At 37.7% G+C, this 21135-nt stretch overlaps 1 protein-coding gene across 5 annotated transcripts in view; it reads right to left on the bottom strand.

The window, feature by feature from the left end:
* Positions 1-21135, bottom strand: part of TEX10 (testis expressed 10) — a 55027-nt gene that overhangs the window by 11885 nt on the left and 22007 nt on the right. For all 5 annotated transcript variants that reach the window (XM_085052366.1, XM_085052371.1, XM_085052370.1 and 2 more), the window contains exons 10-12: positions 20592-20769; positions 5396-5484; positions 4081-4214 (exon numbers count right to left, since the gene is read on the bottom strand). In XM_085052366.1, the coding sequence (XP_084908492.1) occupies positions 4081-4214; positions 5396-5484; positions 20592-20769 (401 nt within the window). The remainder of the gene's footprint in view (positions 1-4080; positions 4215-5395; positions 5485-20591; positions 20770-21135) is intronic.

Here is a 21135-nt window from a genome sequence, read left to right as displayed (position 1 = left end):
AGTGAACAATATCACTGACAAACACTATGGGCACAGTTAAAATGAGCCAAGGCTGAAGCCTCTTCCCTTGGGCTGCAACCATTTATTCTGGAGTTCCATTTATTTCAGCTACAGGGGGATGATTTTAAATAATTGGCTTTAACAAGATAGAAGTAATTTTAAGCAGAAGTTCCTCCAGAAAAGAAACCAAAGTTCTTGCATTTAGCATCTTTTAGACAAATCATGAAGACTAACCTTTAGAGCTATGCAAAACAGCATTTAAAGAGACACTTTTCTAAAACATTACTCCTAAACTGAAAATCATCACTATTTGAAAGCTTCCACAAAAAACCCCCATGGTTTCAGATTTCTACGATTCCAATTACCACTCTCCAGACAAAAAAACCAAGTAATTTATAAACAATATCCAGCTCAAAACAGATTTTGTTATAAACCATTTAAAAACACATTAGCCCCTACCGTAAGTGCATTTGTTAGTGTTATCCACATGCTACCAGGTGTGCCCTGGCTATAGTAACACTCCAGAAATCCAAACTGCTGTTTGAAAATGCCTCAAGATATTCTTTTCCTTTCCAGAACTTACCCTTTCTCTTTACTTGATTCTTTTCAACAGAGAGCTAAAAACTGACAATGGTTTAGACAAAACTAGAGCTTGAAGAGATGAAAGAAGACAGTGGAAGGACTAATAGGAATCTGATCACTAGTCTAATTTATTGAGAGGAAACCAGGCCATCAAATCCTAATTCCATCAGAGTTCCTTATTTATTTTCATCCACGTTAAAATACTTTCCCATTGACAGGAAATCCTGAATTACAACTACACAATTAGAACACTTAAACAAACAATTCTCAACATAGAGCAGAAGCCTGGATGCTGCCTGGTCTGCAGCCAACGAGCACTGTTCTCATTTAGCAGGTATTTTAAATGACTACAAACATTTTGCTTAACATTACAGCATCACCATAAACTTCTTATCCAGCAAGGGAACAGATGAAATGCTAGCATTCAGAACCTGCGCACTCTACCCAGCCCCACCAAAAGCATGACTAATTCAAGCTGGGTTTATTATTTCCCGTAGTACTTATCTATCTTAATAAGCAATTTTCTGCCACAGCAAAAAATATTTTGACTCCAGAATTCTATCATACCTCAAACTACATCCACTTGGATGAAAGCATTCTCCAAACCTACCTTCCTCAAACTCAATGCACACAGAACCATCATATCACACTGTCTTTCAAGACACCCTAGAAGATTCTCATTATTTATTGGCAGTTTTCTTCTCCCCAGAGCCTGCAGCTCTGGGATTTGCTTTTTTTTGGTTGGGGTTGGTGGTTTTGTTGTTGTTTAGTTTTTTTTTCTCTTGTGTGCAGATTAGCTTGTTTAGTACCTAGTGAAAACTACTTGATCTACAAAACGTATTCCCGTGCAGCTTGTGGCAAATCTTGAACTGAAAGGTTTTTCCCAAACCTGGCTTTTTCTTTCCTTTTTTTTCTTCACCTCCTTGGTTTTAGAAATTGTCCAGCCTACAAATCCCAAAGTTTTTATGGACTACAGTCCTCAGAACATTTTCATCACAAATTGAGCATTATATAGAATATCAGTCAATATGTTTGAAGTTGGAGCATGGCACTCAAACAAGGAAAAGATAAAAACTCCTAAAACTTAGAGAACACAGTGGTATATTAGCTACTTAAACAGAGAGAAAAAAACAATCTAAAAGCTGAAATGGTAACTTCAGCATGGTTTTGTTTATGTATCGTTTACTGTATCTACAACTGCATCTGAAATCAAAACCAGACAAGTGAAAAATGAATGGAATTCTGCAACTTCTAAAAGGAAGTGGTTGCCTGAATACCAATGATCATTTCTTATTGCAACACAAACAGATATGCCACAGAGACCATTATTACCAGATCAGAAGGAAGAGGAAAAAATATTTTCATTTTTCTCCAGTATGAAAGCAAGCTACTAAAAAGGTGCCCCTACTTTTTGTCCACAAATTCCATGGGGAAAAAAAAAAAAAATCAGCAAATTTGGGAGGAACACCCTAAACAGAATTGCAACACCTGGCAAGCATTTAACAGGAACAGTGTGACTTTTAGATCATATCTAAGTGTAACAAACCTACCAAAAAAAAGAAAACAAACCCCTACTCCTACTGTGAATCTCATTATGTTCTGAAAAGCAAAAATAATGAAGAGATTTGCTGATGGTGAAACAAAGACCTGTTTTTTTCCAGAAGGAGTTTTCAAATAATCACAGAATCCCTAAAGATGGAAGAAACACCCTTGAGTTCTTCTAATCCAGTGCTCCTGCTCAAGTGGAGTCCCCTGGAGCAGGTCACCCTGCATTGTGTCCAGACTGATTTTGAGTACATCCATAGATGGGAACCATAAGTTCTCTAGGCTGCCTTCTCCAGTGTTTGACCATGCTCACCGGGAGAAAGTGACAGTTCAGAGCTCCCTTTGGTTAAGAGCCTACACAACCAGGTGGGTCTAGAACGTCTCATCCTTCTTCACATAGATTTCTGATGCATGGGATTTTCGCTCCTATTCTCTCTTTCATAAAGTAGTCTCCAGAAAAGATTTCAGACTGACACATAAGTGCAGAAGTACTGCAGTGCTCCACAGGATGTCCAAATCATCTTTCATCACTAACAGAGGACATCCAGCTCTTTGCTTATTGACCATCATCCCCTTCTGAAAAACTGGGAGAGCACCTTGTATCTTTCCTGAAAAAAGATACTTTTTAAATTACTTTTTTTTTATTATTACAGATAAGTTTCTGTAAATACCGACTGTCCTTTATGGCAGCAAAACACTGAAGATTGTGGCAGAAGAAACTCAAACTCTCAACCAGGAACCAAAGAGCACAAAACAGGAATAAAACTACTTCACTGTTCCCTATGTGAAGGTAGTCCTCTTTCACTGCCAACTTGAAAGATTCATGATATAGAAGCAAAAAGAGGAAGGAAAACACACTAGAGGTGATACTTTAAGAAACAGGTAAAGTGTACAAAAATCCTTTAGATGCTGTATGGGATTATGCTCTGAGAAACAAATAATCACTCTGAAGCATTCACAGTGGAACAGAACATGGAAAGAGAGCATTCTGATCTTTTCATACAGGAGGAAGGTATTTTGGTGAGAAAACACTTCATTACTGTCGAGAAGAGACAAAGCAAAACAAATCACAAAGTTCAACTGCTCCACAGGCCAAATGACTGAAGGCAGGACACCTAAAAATGTGTGTCAGGCATGATACCAAACAACAGCCTTGCTTAAAATACTTTAATACATACATCTACTATATATTGTTTTCTTGAATGGAAAAACCATACAACTAAAGCCTTCTGTTTTGCACTTCCTTCTGAATTCAGGACTAGGATTTCATGAGTACTGTCAAACTGGCATGTCATTAAAACATGATTTCACACCTTAAAGTGGTTTCTATTAAGATAAACAATATAAAGAGCTGATGCAGAAGACAACTAATGCACCTGTTTTGAATAAAATCTGGTGGCTCAAATCCCTTTAGAACTGACAATTAAGTTTTCAACTCTTACGATCTTAGGTACCGAATTCACAGTAAAGTTTCTAATCGCAGCATATTTTGGTTAACTAATCAGAAACTATTCTAAATAATGACTAATCCCAATTTAATATTACTCCCATTACTGAAATTTTATTTAAAACAAGTGCTTTTTAATTAATAGTGGCACTCACTCTCAAAGAAAACTTTATAATTAGTATTTTTACAATTAATTTGTTTTTGTGAGCCAAAACATATTGCTGGTCCAAGTATTATTAATGTTTAAGAATTTCCAGCAAGGTTTCTGCCAATTTGTTCCTTGAGTATTGCTTTGCATACTATGTGTCTGAACATTCAACTTTTAAAGCAGCTTCCTTCAAAATATTATCTGCTGGCTGTAGAAAAATATTGGCTGTTCAACAGCTTTTATATTTTTCATTCTTTTTTCAGCTCAAATCACGACAAGATTTAGGCATCTGCAGAAAAGGGATGGAGAGCACTCAGAGTTTGTATGCTGTCATTTAGAATTAGTGTTGATGTATTACCTCTGTCACAGCCCAGTGGTGTAAAAACTGGTCCAGATCAGTTAGGTAAAGACGGATAGGTGAAAGCTGTGTCTGGCTAATGTGTGGTTTTCCTCTAATGCCCTGGAGACTAGTCAGCTCCTCTCTTGAAAACCCTGGGGAAGAAGAAGCAGTACAACAGTATCACAAAACAAGCCAAACAGTGTTCTACTTCAACAGCATCACTCAAAAACACTGTCTTTTACATTATGTCAACATAACAACTTCTAAGACAAAGTTCGGGCTTGGTATTATAAACTAAGTATATCAAAGTACAAATTGTGACTTTTGACAGAAAACAAACATACTTAAAAAATCAATAATACTATAATGTGGTATAAAAACAACTTTAAGAGGCCAGTGTTATGCTATTTTCAATATATGTGTCTTTAAAGACATAAAAATGTGTATATTGCAAAATACTTCCTGTGTTCATAATAACTCAGTAACCTCAGTAATCAGTAATATAACCTCAGGTTTTAAAAAAAATATAATTTGGCTTATTATTTCTAGACAGGTATTGGATATTTCAGTAAAACAGGACAACTACTCCACATGAATTACATGGGCTTTGCTTTCTTTTTCTCTGCTATCAGTACAGCACTCTTTTTACCACTTTAGGAACAAAAAAGTAATTTTTGGAAAAAAAAAAAGTAGCTAAACATTGTTAATGACCAAGGTGATGAAGAAGAAAACACACTATTTTTTACCACAGCACAAGTTAGTGGAAGCTGTTCCTTAGCAATATTACGCCATTTTAACCACTGTAATTTCCCAAAGTTGCATCATCACAGAATACAACTATTTTTATAGCTGAGTAAGAATAGAGTAGCAGAAGCAGCTCTGCTCAGATGCTGACCTTGGCCAGCTCACTTCAACGTAGTTTGATTACTTTATTCTGATGGAATGTTCTTAATAGCGTAAGCACGTTCGCAGGAAATCCCAAAGGCACTCATTTATATTGTTATGAGCCAATAAAAGGCATTTACTTCAAGCTAGGAAAAAAATTTTGTTTATGTCATATGCTGAATTTAGGTTTTCCTCATACTTTCCAAAGAAAGTTGCTTGAATGAAGAAAAAATATGCAAATATTCAGCCCAAATGGAAAAGTGTAAAAATAGCGTCAAAAAGCAGATCAAGAGAACAAAGGATATCTCATATCAAAAACATATAACAAGGTTAGAATTACTTTCAGGAAGTAGTTACTGAACCATTTATTCTAAACTAAATTCAGTAACTGACTATCAAAACAAACTTCATTTAGTTAATTCTGAATTATTACATTCATATAGATTACCTATAAGGGTTGAAAACAAGAAGCTGAAATAGTCCACATCATTCACTGAATTATCCTGCACTTGGCACTTCCAGCCTGCAAAGGATGATCTACACAAAACCAATAGCAGACAGTTTATTAAAAACCATGTAATTAAGAATTCACAACCTACCTGCACAATACAATCAATTAGCATACCTAAATTGTTACTGTTTTAACATTCCTGTTTCTATAATGCTGCTATTAGAATAGCATTTTAAATAGCTTCAAAACCAGAACTGGCTCTTTTAAAGACAAGCAATACTGAACTTTGTATCTCTTTATGGGCTTAGGTTGCCATGATGATTAAATTACTGAGATAGCAAAATTTCATTAATACCAGTATAATCTTTAGTTCAGTGATGACACAGCAAATTAAACTCATTTTATTTCCCTTACTTGGTAAAAGTCATTACATTACAAATGCTGGGCTATCTTTTTCATTATATCCTCTACTTTTAATATGGCTCTTTACATGAACAACAAACCCCATCTGAAAGCACTCTCAGCATCTCTTTCAGAACTGCTGAAGCTATTAAACACAGCTAAGTTAAAAACTTGGTTGGAGATTTAGAACACAAAAAGGAGCAATATGCAAAAGAGGAGCAAACCCATTACCAAAGCTGTCTGATCTTTCCTTTCTCAAGGGCAATCTGGAACAAGTGGAGCACCAGCCTACATTTGGTGTGTCAAATCAAAAGCCAGTGCTTGTGGAAACACAGAGCACACACAGAGCACACAGACACTAGTGACCACTAATGGCAGAGTCTGGCTCATGTGTCAGTGCTGAACCAGGAGGAAGCCAGGAGCTGGGAACAAGGACATCTCACACATGCTTTCCTCAGAAGGCTGAAGCTCAGACCCACATCACATTATGCAAAAATGCGTATTATTCAAATTGCCTTGTATGCTGCTTTTGGCACTGGCACTGCAGGCTATGGATCTTTGCTGTAAGAGATTGCTGCTTTCCACTCTTACAATCTTGTGAAATTTCAGAGCTTCTGAAAGCAATTTTCCAAGCCAACTATCTGCCTCACATCATTTTTTTTCCTAATTTCTCTCTGCTAACAGCCAAAATGGCTTAGCTCATGGGTAACAAAATTCTGGAAAGCTTGTTATGCAGGAATTTTTTACAGCTCCATGCTTGAGGAGCAAAAATATCAAATTTGGAATACCTTTGTGCCAGGCACATACATTTTGCCACCCACGAAAATCCATCCATAATATTTCAGCATCCACAAAAATGACAGCTAGAATATGCACGTGTCTGGAGGTACTCAAAAAAAAGGAGAAAAACCCTGGAATTTCAAAATTTCTTTAAATTAAAGAAAAAATTCAGGATTCCATCAGACTACCAAGTAGGATAGTTAATTCTAGAGGGGGGAAAAAATGACACCTATGCAAGAGAGCACAGAGTAAGGCTTTATTAAATAAAGCTCCCACTTCACATTGAATTCTTAATGCCTCGAAGTAAGGATTTGCCATATTTTAGGTGATGTAGTGACTTTACAGTGCAGGCAGCTCTCCATTTCTGGTTCCTGGGAGGCCTTTGGTCCTACCCTAGTCTCTCAATCTCTCTCCATTCCTAAGGCTGCCACTTGGCTGCCAAGTTGGCTCAAGAAAAATCTCTTGGCCATTGTCTTCTCCCAGGAGAATGGCAAATCTTTTCCATCCTTCCGAGCAGGTCCCACTTCCATTCATTACAGCATGGAAGAGAATTTCACACATATTGAACTAAATCAGCAAGAGCTCTTGACACTACGTCCCTATATAAAGTGGATATTCACACAGGAATCAAATCTGTACACCAGAAGAGAGAGTCCTGTGAAGCTTGCGTCCCGTGCTGAGGAAGCTCCCTGAATCCAATGCAGAAGGACCATGAGTCTGACTTGAGGTCACTCATTTTACCAAAATAAGCACTGAGGAGCATTGAGAGATTCAAGAGAGTTTAGGACTTATTAGACACAGAAATTCAAACTGTGATGCAACCGCTGAGCAAAATTGTGGGAATGCAAGAGGATGGGAGAGACACAACAGCTACAAAGGTAATCAGGCAACTGTGAAAATAAATAAATCTTGGGTAGGAAAAGAGAAAGATATGTGACAAGCCCCAGTTCAGGGAGTAGGGACTTGCGTGACAAACCTTGTTAGAATCTGGTTTTGGTTTAAAATAATAAAATTTTTTTAAAAATTCCATATTGGAAAAATTCCATTTCCATACACAACAGATAGCAGATGCTTTGAATTCCTAACAATAGGATCAGCACATGCAAGAATTTTACAGGACCTCCAGAAAAGATTGAACAAAAACTCAAGCTTCACTGCAGTCTAGCAAACACAAACTGCAATAGGTTCAGGAAATCCCTGGACAGAAAAAATAATTCCAAAGCTTATTGCTAAACATCTGGAAATCAAACACTTCATCAGTTTTGTTTTCCCACCCACCTACAAACTCACAAACAGGACAAGCATGTTAAGCATCATAACAGAATGCCAAGGTAAGGGTCACTGATACACACATAAGAGGAAGCAGAGAGAATCCCTGCAGTTCTGCCCTGGGAACATGGAGGCAGCATAAGGCACAAGCCCTTGACAGAGCTATTAAATGGTTTAATTTAAGACTCATCTCTACAAGCAGAGCTACACTGAGTCACACACACAAAATCAAGATCCCCAAATTCAGTTGCAATTTACTTTTTTAGATAGTGAAAGCTATCATATGCACAGAAGAAGCCTCAAAGTTAAAAGAGCATTAAGGTTAAAAATAATCCAATATTAAATTTAGAAAGTGACAGAGAAGATTGCCTCTGATCTTCCGCTTGGCCTCTCTGTGCATACACCTTAGAGTATGATAATATTATATGTCATATTTTCTCTAAAAAAAAAAAAAAATCTATGCCTCATTCAAATCATGGATGAGTGGGTCAATCAAGATTACACCGTGAAGTACAACATAGTCTGACCTGTCCCTGCCTTATTTATTGCATCATCTATAATGTGCACAGTGTATAAGGCACCAGATAATTAAAAAAGTAGAAGAAAGTATTAGCTCACAAATTCAGGTAGGTTATACAAGATGCAAGATAAATACTTTTTACAATTGGAGGATAGAAGTCAGTAGTAACACATTTCTTCAAGTATCACCAGATTTTTTTTTTTATACTTTTAGGATAGAACAAGCTTGTATTATTCTTACTAGAGGCTTCTCTCATACCCTTTTTTCTGCTAGTTATCCCTAGCCCTGCAACAACTCAACAATGAGTAAAAGACTAAAACATCACTAACAACTGTGGAGAGATATAGCTTCAAGTATTTCTAAGATGAGCACACAGACCCTGCTGACCTCTACTGCTCCACTTGAACTTACAGTGAATTTGAGGTCAACTGTTTGTTTTCAAGACAGAAGATGCCAAGTATTCTAAAAAAATTAGAACCCAAATGTTTCATACTGAGTTCCTAAAGTTGTCACATACTTCTGTGTACACCTTTTCCTTGCCTCAGTTCCTCATCTTTAAACTGGGAAAAACATCACCTTCCCATCCCTGCAGCTGTGAAAATTACTTGAACACAACAAAAAACTTCCAAGGGTGGGGGCAGGGGGAGGGAATCCCTTTGTTTTCCAAGTGTGACATAATACAATTGAGAAAACATGGAGCCTCCTACTGAAACAGGGCCAAGCAGTAACATTAAATAAACGTTCTTTCAGTGCTCATGATGTAGTCCATACAGAATGCAGGATGGAAAAATAACATGAAATCCTGTAATTAAAAGACCACATAATCTCACAGATACAATAAATTAAGACCAAAACCCATGTCTTTCTAATAATACAAACACAAGCAGAGCAGCGTTACAGCACAGAAGAAGTTTGCTTCAATAAAAGTCTAACCAGCTGTCATCACCTCAATTACCTTAGAACCCAAGTACCTATAATGTAGACACTTGTTAAAGCTGCTCAATTTTAAAGTTTACATCAAAGGAAATAAAAATAAGATAACACAGAACAAGAGAAATTCAATTCTAGAACAGATATTGATGTACTACAAGGACATTACAAGTTATTTTAAAAATCTTAGCTTAATATATTAGGACTACCATGAATAATTAGGGACTCTGCACTTTTAAAATGCATTTTCAAGATGCTTGTAAATTACATGTCAGACATTTGACTAAAAAAATTATCTGCTTTATATGTGGAAGAGAGATAATAATCATATTATAACTTCCTTTTTTTGAATAAATTATTACCGACAATGGGAACCTGTTATCAAACTGCATATGAGTGAGACCTCTCCAGTCAACTAGTCCAAACCCACATTAACTATGATGAATTACATGTTGTAATTTCCATAAGGTCATCTGCTCTCTGTGGGAACCCCTCTTCTGAGGTTTAGAATTGCACCTTCAGGTAACCTGCTCTGTACACCAAATGGTAATAAAAGAAAAGCTGAATCTAATTAACTTAAAAATCACTGCTTCTCTTGTCATTAACAAAGCAAATATTTCTCAGACAAAGCAAGTGTGCAATGCATTCCTTTTATCACTTGCTGCAAGCTTTTAAGTCCAGATGGACTTGACTACTTTATTTCTCACTGTTGTTATTTTCAGGTCAGCTATATCACACAGCTGCAAAATAAAACAACCGCAGTTTGTGCATAAGTGGTTATTTCTCAGCTGCAGACTACTAGCTCTGTGCTTCCTGAACTAAACCAGCTACCAATTGATTTATGGTTCAGATTTAAGGTGCTGATTTTGGCTTATACAGTCATAAGGAGACATTGAGAAATTTAGAGGTCTCTAGTGGAAGAACTCTCATAACCTTGCTGCAGTCATTTTAAAAATTATCCTTCCACTTGTCCCCCTGTAAAACAAAGTGGTCAAACTCCAGCTCAGACAGACAGCAATGCACCTGTCTAGCACTTGCTAAGCAAATTTTCCTTAGAATTTGGATTTGGGTTGGGTTTTGATTTTATTTTTTTACAGATGAAATTGAAAAAAGTGTGATTAATTTCAGTGCCCTGAGTTCAGTCCTCAAGTATTTCTGAAGTAAACATAAAAAAGCAAATGCAAGATTCACAGCTCTTCTGAGGCATTAATATTACCACCCTTTTGTTCATAAATGTGAGGGTTGTAACACTTGAGAAGTGCAAGGTCAAGGGTTTGTGTTTTCTGTTCAAGGAAAATAAAATCCAATTCCCTCACCTTCCAGGAAAATGCTCTCAGCACCATAATTGGGAATATCTAGTACAGGGTGTTCTTGTAGCTTTACAGAATTACTTGAACATTGGCAAGACAACAGCCTGAGATATACAACTTCTACTGTAATACATGATCCCATTTTAAATTTATTTTATCAACCATTGATCACAGATTTAAACCAAGGCCTCCTCCCACAACTGTTTTTTTTTAAATTCTCGGTTGTAAAATCATCATAAAAGGAGTATCCCCTCTATTTCTTTCACTGATACTTCTGTTCCACTCAGAACATTTAAACAGTCATAGGCAGAATCAGCAGCTGATTCACTTATTTTCTGAAAAAAACAACTAACTGCATTCTATGCCTCAACTCAGTGAAAATGTAATAAAATTTAATAAAATTAAGGACATGTCCTCAAAATAGTTCAATGACTAAGTCACTGCGTTAGGAAATAGGAAATCAATCTCCCCTTCAGATGAAGACAGTGAATACAGACTTTCCACAACCTCAGCAAGTGCTTCAAACCACCAAGATACTATTATTAATTTATTATTAATTTGTCTTTCAAACACATCAGGAGCAGAAAACTTTCCAAGATTCTGTACACCTAGCAGACAACCACTGCACAGGAATAGCAATCAAGCAGGATAAAGCTATAGGACACCAGCTACAGGGACTCTGATCACCAGAGAAGAAACTGGGCTGGTTCCCAGCCCAGAAGGACTCCTCAGGATAACCTGATGTGACTTTAAGCAGCTGCACGAAATATTATGGAACCCAACAAACCAGGAGATGGCATTCATCTTGCAAAGGAACTCCAAGTACCCTTGGCAAGGATGAACTGAATCAGCAGCTGTGAACAACCTGATATCTGAGAACTTCCCTGACACTTACAAGGCTATGGAGTGACAAATGAAGTGATGTTTTGGAGAGCTTTGTAGTTTTTTTTTTTGGTTAGGTTCTTTTTTGTTGTTGTTTTTTGGGTTTTTTTGTTTCTTTTTATTTGGGGGGGGGTTAGTGCATTTTTTTTTTATTTTTATTGGTATGCTTTATTTATAAAAATAGGTTCCATCTAAGTAACTTCAGCGCCTGCACTAGTCAAATTGATACACACTGTAACCATGGATGAAATGAGCTGACAGGTGAACACCTATGTCATGCTTGGGGACAGAATGGTTTCTGAAAGAAAAGAACTTGCTTGTGCATCTCTTCGAAATCTTGTTAATGGTAGCTGCACGTGAGTATGGAAAACCCTGTAATACTTAGGAAAAAAGATTCCAGAAATCTAAGCAGCCTCAGAGTAGGAACAAAGGTCCTTATGTCAAGAGATAACTGGTTTAAAGGCAGGAGATGGTGGGTAGAACTGACCAGCTCATACAGTGGAAGACAGACATCACTGGAGGTTCATGTTCACTGGGCTATGCTGACTACTGAGGCACAGCCCAGAAAAAGAGATGACAAAAGTCCACAAGCATTCACATTATTTAGTATATCAAAGTACTTAGAAGTGTACAGCTAATCAAGATTACCCTTTTTTTTGGTCTCTTGACATTTTATCTACCTAACAGTGAAGATGACACACCAGCACCTCCCACATTCTGTTGTTCTGCAGCTCATCAGGATACAGCTGAGCAGCTCTTTTGGCACATCTAGGAGTTCAGTTAAGGCCTTGGAAACATGAGAAGCAAAGTGGTTCTTCCACAATAGCCAAAATAATCACACTGCAACCAAGGATCATAAAGAATTGTTTCCACTGCATGAAATAGGACTGATTTTCCTTCACAACCCAGGGCCACAGATATGTAGGACAGCACTCCTTTAACACTTGTTTATCTTCCACTGTGATAACCAGACATTGTGTTGAGAAAAAAAGTCTTTACTGATCCACAGAGAGGTGTAGAGAAGGCTTCCTTGGTTTTTTTTGGCTTCCTATTTTTATGACCTGCACTATCTATGACCTCTCAACACAGCAAGTCTAGCATGAGCCCAGAGTTTATCTATCAACACAGAACTGTTCACCTATTGATCAGTACACATCAGAAGTGGGATACTTCCACACAGATACTGCAGCATCCTTCCTTTACCTCTAGAGGACCCATTAAAATCCTTCAGCATACTGCTCAGGGATCACTGTCGGAGCCCAAAAACACTGCTCTGCTGATAAAACCACATTGGGACAACACTGTCTTCTAGCAGCCCTCTCACAGCACTGTTACAAACCTCTCATGTCCTACAGACACCCAGCTGTGTAACGACAGCTACATTGTCTGTCATTTAAAATAATGCTTACTTGTGAAAACACCTGTCAAATACGAGGTAATGGATCACTTATGGAATTACCTATGAGCATAGAAAATATATTACAATACATCCCAAACACTCCCATATTCTCATTGTCAGGAACTGTGTGTGTATAAGCAACAAAACACACTGAAAGGACCAAAACTACATGCAAGTACCACATCAGGACTGCTGCACCTTTATAGAACAAATATATACAACCTTTTCTCCAAGTGTAGGCATATACTTGCACTTCTGTAAAACAATGTTCTTTTAAAACATTAAAAAGCCCCATGCCAATGTTTATCTCAGCTTTGTCACAGTTTCTTCCTGTTCAGCTTCAATGAAAAGTAATTTGTCAGACTGAAATGCAACTGCAATAAAGTATAAACTCATGTCCCTGCATCAACTTAATCAAATCAATTTTGAGTTCCACTGCTAATGAGGATCAACACTCTCAGTTTTGACATCAGTTCTGAAAAAGACAGGAAACTGACTGTCACAAAATGATGTTGAAATTGCTTTAAAAATTTTTTAAAACTGAATCTTTGAATACTTCTCCAACTGTATACCCATCTCATAATTTGGACCAACTTAGCTCAAGGTAGCACGGGGCCTGAACATAAGCTTCAAGAGCAAGTGAGGGGTTTTTATGTTCCTTTTCCTCTGACAGGTTACCTACCATGTGTAGGCATTGGTTTGTTAGTGTGAGTTTTTTGTTTTAACTTTCATTATCTCTTTTGAAGGATCAAGTCTTTCCATTTGAAAATGTGGCAAAATATAACAAACATCTGAAAGGAATTACCAGGGATTTGAGGAAAAATATGAAGCCTATTTTAAGAAAACAACAATTTAAGCTATGCATTGTTAAAAGTAAGCCTGTCAGCTGCTCATTTGCTCCAGAGCTGCAGAGGTTGTCTGAAGAAAAGCATTGCTTTCACATTATAAATGAGAGCACAAATCAGAAGAAACATTCACTAATGAGCAAACGGCATTTACTGACTGCGGCAATTGTAGCACAGCAACATAATTCTTTTCCTTTTGATTAGGAACAACCGATTTGGGGAAAAATTTAGAGGACTGTGTCCTTAAACACAAGCTTGGACTTCTCCCTCTTTCAAGTCCTAGACATTTACAAAGGAAAAAAAAGAGAAAGGAAATTTGCTGACCAGATGTGGATGAAGGAATGCACTGTAACCCACCCCAGCGTCTGATTCCCAAGAACTACAGATCCTTTCTCATCTTGCAGCAAGGAAAAGAGTTCATTTTTTTACCCTTCATCCTCAGTGGTACCCCAGGGAAATGTCAGCATTTTGAAAGAACACTCTAATGTTTAGTTCATTCAATAGTGCCTTAAGCACTTTTGTTACCATTTTAATACTTTCCTCCTCTATTTTTGTTTCTAAATTAAGGGGTGTAAAAATATAGCCAGAGAAGACACTTCAGTGAACACAGACCATACTATTGTTGCATTTTTCCTAGCAACCCATTCATAACTACTGTACACACATGATTTTTGACTTATTCTTCAAGATGTAATGAGCTGACTTTCCATTAAATACCATTTGTAACGAATTGAGAGTTTCTTTTTCTTTGATTTGTGCTATTTATTTAATATAAACTTAGCTTATTTTGGTAAAATTTTCATTTTAATGATGTTTTTTTAAAATAAATATACTGTTCTGGAATATTTTCTACACTTTATTTGCATGAGAGTTACCGTATTCAGTGTTCTATCTGAACACAATAATGGGTTACAATATCCCCTCCAAGTTCTCTCCAGGTTGCAAACACTTTGGGGGACTGTACTATTTTTCTTTTTCTTGACTACAATTATGCATTCAATATTTCTTTAATCAAGTAGTATAAAGAGTCTTCATTAACTACATTTTGCATTCTCACTGTGCCTCCTCATGCTGTATTGGTAAAGGCTGCAGATAAAATAACCAGGATGGCTAAATAAAGAAAAAGTAGCATTTAGTTACAAAGGAAGTATTTATAAAGAACTTAATTATGACCCTAAAACATCACTGACTAACATATTTGAAGACATAGAATTTTACATCTCATAGCAAACAAATGTTAAAACATCCACTTCAGCTCTTTCTAGGCACCAGACTCCTGAGGATAGCAGGAACCAACAGCGTGCCTGGATGCTTGATGAGACGCCAGCTGAGCTCCCTCATTATTGTCTGAAAGGCAGCAGAATATTTAAAAGGCACTACCTCTTAAGAGAAGAGTCCATTTACAGTTACATCAAGCAGAATGCAAGTTACCCCCAGGATTATCTCAAACCTGAGAAAACTTGGAACTCCCACACAATTGATGCCAGAGAGCACTCAGCTTTTATTTATATGGTCCTCACCCTTCTCCTTTTCTACAGCAACAGAAACAACTCTTGGCGAGACCCCAGCAGGGAAAGAGTCCCACAAGAATAAGAAGTGGCTGTTTGAAGCCATTGGAGGTCTCATTTATGGACACTCTACTTCAAGAGAGAAATGCCATAAATTAACTCCCATTGTTTTTTATCTAGACAGTGAAATATTATCTGTCCAATTCTCTATTACAGTGAAATAATTTCCAGACACACTGTTCCAATGGATAAAAAGTTGTAAAACAACCATAACTATTATGCATAAATAAAGCACATAAATAAATTGCATTTCAGCTTCCTTATTTGTACTTCAAGGAATGAGAGGAGACAGCAAATTTTTCCCATAAAGTCAGCAATCCAACTTCCTGATTTATATATTTGATCATAATCCCATAATCTGCATTTGTTAATCCACAATTCACAGAATAGAATACATAACAGCAAATACTCAGATTATATATTAATTGTTTTAAACATAGTACCATATACAAAAGGGAAGGAAAACAGAGAAATCTGTTTTCAAGGGTATCTCCAATCACCAGGAAGTCACTGCGTAACAACCAAAAACATTAAACCTGACAAATGGGTTTCTCTGCAACTGTAACAGTACAGAGTTTGGTACGTATCACCAGACTTCTACTTTGTCAGGACTAAATTTTTTTCCAGATCTACCTCTGATACTGCTAAAGTTTATTACCTTAGTCCCAATCAGACTATCAATGATTTATACATTTCTTTACTTCCTGGAGACAGCTGTCTACCTGTCCACATCCACGGCCTCAAGGAATTACCAGAGCTCCACTGTCAAGGTGAGACTACTACTGGAATTTCAAGCCAAAGGTCCACTCATGCCATATGTTATATATTCCAAACCAACACTTAAACCATTCACCTTTAACTAGCAGAGAGCTACTAGTTGATTATTTAGCAGTTATTCCAATAAATCATGAACGAAAAATAAATACTGAAGATAATTCTTCTGGAAGTGTGGCACACTGCATCAAGATGAATTGCCTATCTCAACTCATCAAAGTAGTACCACCTATAGATCTCAAAAAAAATCCATCCAGTAGATTTGCTGCAAAAAACGTTCTAAAATACTACCCAGACCTTTCCATTTTTCTCCATAAATATAAGTTCACCAGAGGCTTAAATCAGAGACCAACTCAGAGAACTCATCTTCTGTCAAGAAGCTGCTCTCTCTCATTTCTCATGCAGAAATGACAGACTGTTCACTCGTGTTGCTCCACACCTTTCCTTATCTGTTTGTGTATGACTTATACCCTAAAACCTTGGCACATTTCCACCTCTCAGAATTCTGCCTGCCTGGATTTAATGAAGCCACTTACATCTTAGGTCCCATACAGTAGGCACAAGGCAGGCATTTGAGGAGAAGAGCAGTGACTGGCACTTTCTGTCCCTCAGTTTCACCTGAAACTCACCAGCTGTAGCCATCCCAGTGACCCCAACACCAATGTCAGTTCAATGGCACAGAGACCATGATCAGTTAGTGTAAATCTGGCCATGCTCATACCAGCACCCAAAATGGGGTGGCTGCATTTCAGCCTTCTTTTCAGAACAATCCTTGGTCTGTGCCAATGGATAAAGCTTCAGCAAATGTAGACCAAAAGCATGACAGAAATCATTCTAATAATTTAACAGAATACGTAACCAACCTCCCAGGGGCTCAGAAAGCTTCCCATTATATATGAAAATATTGTCAACATCATCTTCATTCTTAGCACATGGACCTCACCTAACGGGCTCCTACAGACCACCTGGGTATTCACTTCACCATTGCAAAAATAAAAGGTGAAACTATTGAACATTTTCAAAATTCCCTTCTAATAAACAAAAAAAAAGTCTGAAAGGCAGCATAATAATTGTAACTTAATGTTACCACCTGATATCATCACAGGGCTGTGCTTTGAGCCATCTGGATACAGTTACTATTAGTTTTATAGTTTATGCACACACAAAAAACCTACAAGTTCCTTGAGTTTCTAATGATTGTTCAGGGAATAACTGCAAGTCTTATTATCATCCATAGGTACGAGGTCTCAGTAAATCCACCTTAACACAGCTGCTCCCTGACAAATAACACCCAGCTCCGTATGTTCACTCTTAGATGCGTGTAAAAACAGACATCCTCTTCCAGTCAAAATAGCAAGGGAATAAAGGCTGTTAAAGAAATTAAGAACAAGTACCAAACCCTCTGACGCTCCTGAATGTATTCTATTTAAAGCAAGCCTGACAGATAAGCAGGTTCCATAGGAGAAGAGAAATTTAGGGAGTCCCCCCTCACCAGAGAGAACGGGAAGGTACCAGAAGAGTAACAGCACCATCTGCTGACAGCAGCGGGGTACTCGTAAATGACGGCTCCTGATGGATTTGGGACAGTCTCGATGCAACAGTCTTAATCTAAAAGTACAGAAAATGTTCTACGAACCAAGCTGTGGCATAGAAATGTAGAATTACACAGGTCTTTTTATAGTACCATCCATTTGACAAACTTGAAAGTTTTACTCTGAGCATCACAAGAGATGTAAATGATGACCAGGACTTACCCAGCCCCTTTACTTCCTCTTACAAGGCTTTACCCTCTGCCATCCATGTCCAATCTGATTGCCTGACATTAAATATTTCCAGTGAAGTATATCTGTACCCCCTTCATACCTAGTCTATTCCAGTATGTTTCTCTGCTTTCATAAAATTTTGCTAGCACACAAAACGTTCTCTTGACGTTTAAGATCTGTATTTCTCATGCTAAAACTGCACTCTTCCATTCCTTTTTAACTGCCTCTTACACAACTGGCTCCAACTCCTTCCCAGCCTTTTGTGCCTAAAATGCCAAATTGTCAGTCAATCCCCATTATGACAATTTAGAGACTATCATTCTTTGCTCTTCTTGAAACTCACTCCAGCTTGTCCATGTCATTACCTAAAAACAAGCCACAAAATGGGATACAATAGTTCAGCTCGGACTTTCTGATAAAAGAGAAAATCAATTCATTTATCCTGTGTGCAATAACAGTTATGAAGCTCATAAAGCCCAGCTAAGGTTCACAGCTAGAAAACCTACTATTGTTTCCTACACTGTACAACTTATTTGCCAATGAAAATGAAATATCAGTCTTCTGTTCTTGAAAAGTTAATATTTACTATTACTTATCTCCCTATCTTAGAATGTTCAAGAATAAGCAACTTTTTTTTTGGACACCCCTCTCAACAGCCACAAACATTTCTATCATCTTGGTTCTCTAATTCTTTAAGGCACCCTAGATGAAGCTTTTAGGATTAAATGTTTACAGTCATGACGATTGAATAAAAAGTATTCCAGAAAATGCATTTCACCTAAGCCAAAGCTAAAAACCATGTCATCTATAAGCACTTTAAAACCTGTACAATTTTTTAACTTGGATATATAGGTAAGAATGTATGTTAAACAGTCTTGTATTCACTTTGTCTATGAAAGACTAATTTTAATCTTTCCAAGGACTTGGTAAGATTCAAATGTGTTTCTAAAGAAAACTAATCAATGTTCTTAATACTGGTTCTGCTCAATGAAGTGAGAAGAACCTTATCAAATAAAAATAATGCACAACCAAGAGCAGTATCTTTTTTTCAAGTTTCATCAAAACTTGTAGGCTTCCAGAAAGGAGGACTGTTAGGGATTATCAATACAAGAAACTGCACCATTTTGAGTACATCCATACATTTTTCCTTCATTTAATGATTTCAGATGGACCTCTTGGATTTATTATCTACAATCTTTGAATCCAACTTAAGTTTAAAACATGCTCCAAATGCCATAAATTAAAATCAAAATACTTTCTTTACACTTCTGAAAATTAGGACTTTACTCCTCCTCCTCTGTTGTCAGAACGTAACCTACTTTTGGTAAGAACCCTGCCCTGCATCTGCCACTTGCATCTTCTGCCAAAAGGATCAAATGCCCACAAGCCATCTTCAGCTTCACAGATATTTTTAGAAAACAGGCACACTGTTTCTTCCCACACTGAAGACCCACTAAGATCTAACAACAAAATAAGCACCTGAGTGCTTATTACTGACTTTAGTTCTTGCAATGACTGTCTTTGAATTGGTTACATTTTGCCACTGAATTTCCAGTATACAGCAGACAATATTTCATTTAAAAAAAAAAATCTGATGTCCACCTTCCCAAAACTAGACAGAATTTCACTTTTACAACAGTAATGCACTATATATATATAGGATATAAATTTCACCACTACTGCTTCTTATCCTAGTCACCTTATTCACACATCACACAGCTAATACAAACAGGTCTGTATTTGACAGTACATTGTGTTGCATCATATTTTAATTCAATGTTTCAGCTCCAAAAAGCATCAAGAATCTCTCTAAGCATAATTCACATAAGCTTAATTCCTGCTTGTTTATTCAAGATTCCACAATATTGACCAATGGAGAAAAACAAATATACTTTGCTCAGAAGCAGCAAAGCAAAATGCCCTTGTGAAATCTCAGCAAGCCCTCCACTCATTTAATCAAACAGCAGCCTCTCTTCACAGGCAAACCTGACTTCACAGGCAAACCTACCCTCTTTCAAGCCAGGACAAAAAAACCAAGAGCGCGAATAACTTCAAACAAGGCACTTGCCTAGCAACTGTAATTTGGCTATTTAGGTGTGGTAATTGGAGAAAAAGTGAGCTGAAAGAAAGCAGAACATGAGAAAACAAACTGGTTGGTTGTTTTTTTCTATCAGCTGTGTCAGGTTGAAGTATTTACAAGGAAAAGTTGTGATCAGTGGCAGAACAGAGACCACTGGTGATGACGTTCCGTGTAGAAGGTGCACCATACTGGGCAACCTTACAGGTTTTTAAGAGAGAAGCTACTGATTATTTGCATCCTTACTGAAAGGATTCAGTATTAATAGCACTGATGCTTGTATTTAGAGATGAAAATTCTTGGCAGACTTCATTAATATTTACAAAGACGATAAAATAATATGGACAGATGAATATGGTACTTAGTACATGGTTTAGAGGTGGACTTGGCACTGCTGGATTAATGCCTGGACTCTGTTTTAATGGTCTTTTCCAACCTAAACAATTCTGTGATTTTGTTACCATGTATTGGAGAAAATCAGGCAGTTTAAAGGCAGAGTCAAAGCAACAGGCTAGGGTAAAGTTTGACTCAAGCATTAACTTGCCTCACACCATCAGTTTCTGTGCATTACATTGACTTTCTGTGTGCAAACTGATCACAAAGTTCACGCTTTCTGACTAAACATTCCCACCCGGGGCTGTTTTTTGGCTAGAGCCAAGCGCAGAGCGCGGTACCTCATGTGCAGGATGCCGATGAGGGTGGCGGCGAGGTCGGAGGACATCCTGCCCATGATGCAGCAGCGGCTGAGGCAGGCGAGCAGGCTGGCGGGCAGGCAGGGCAGGAAGTACACGAGCTGCACCAGGCGCCGCTGGGCCTCGGCCGGCAGCAGCACCAGCGTGCCCTCGAGGGGATCTGCGGCACACAACGCAGCGTCAGCATACCCTGACCTGAGCTACTGGCTGACATGAGGACAATGTAACCAACACCAAACAAGGGGAAAAATAAAAGTAGCAATACTAGCTTAGAAAATAGGAGGCTCAGAGAGGATCCTTATCACTCTCTACAGCTACCTGAAAGGAGGATGCTGCCAGGTGAGGGTAAGTCAGCTTCTTCTTCTTCCAGGTAGTAAGTGACAGGATTAGAGGAAAGGGGCTTAAGTTGTGCCAGGGGAGGTTTGGATTGGATATTAGGAAAAGCTTCTTCATGGAAAAGGTAGTCAGGCATTGGACCAAACTGTCCAGAGAAGTGGTGGTATCACCATCCCACAAAGCGTTCAAA

Source organism: Lichenostomus cassidix, chromosome 2 (genome assembly GCF_008360975.1).
Source record: "Lichenostomus cassidix isolate B80296 chromosome 2, HeHo_3.0, whole genome shotgun sequence".
Lineage (NCBI taxonomy): Eukaryota > Metazoa > Chordata > Aves > Passeriformes > Meliphagidae > Lichenostomus > Lichenostomus cassidix.
This window is presented reverse-complemented; position numbering and strand designations above follow the sequence as displayed.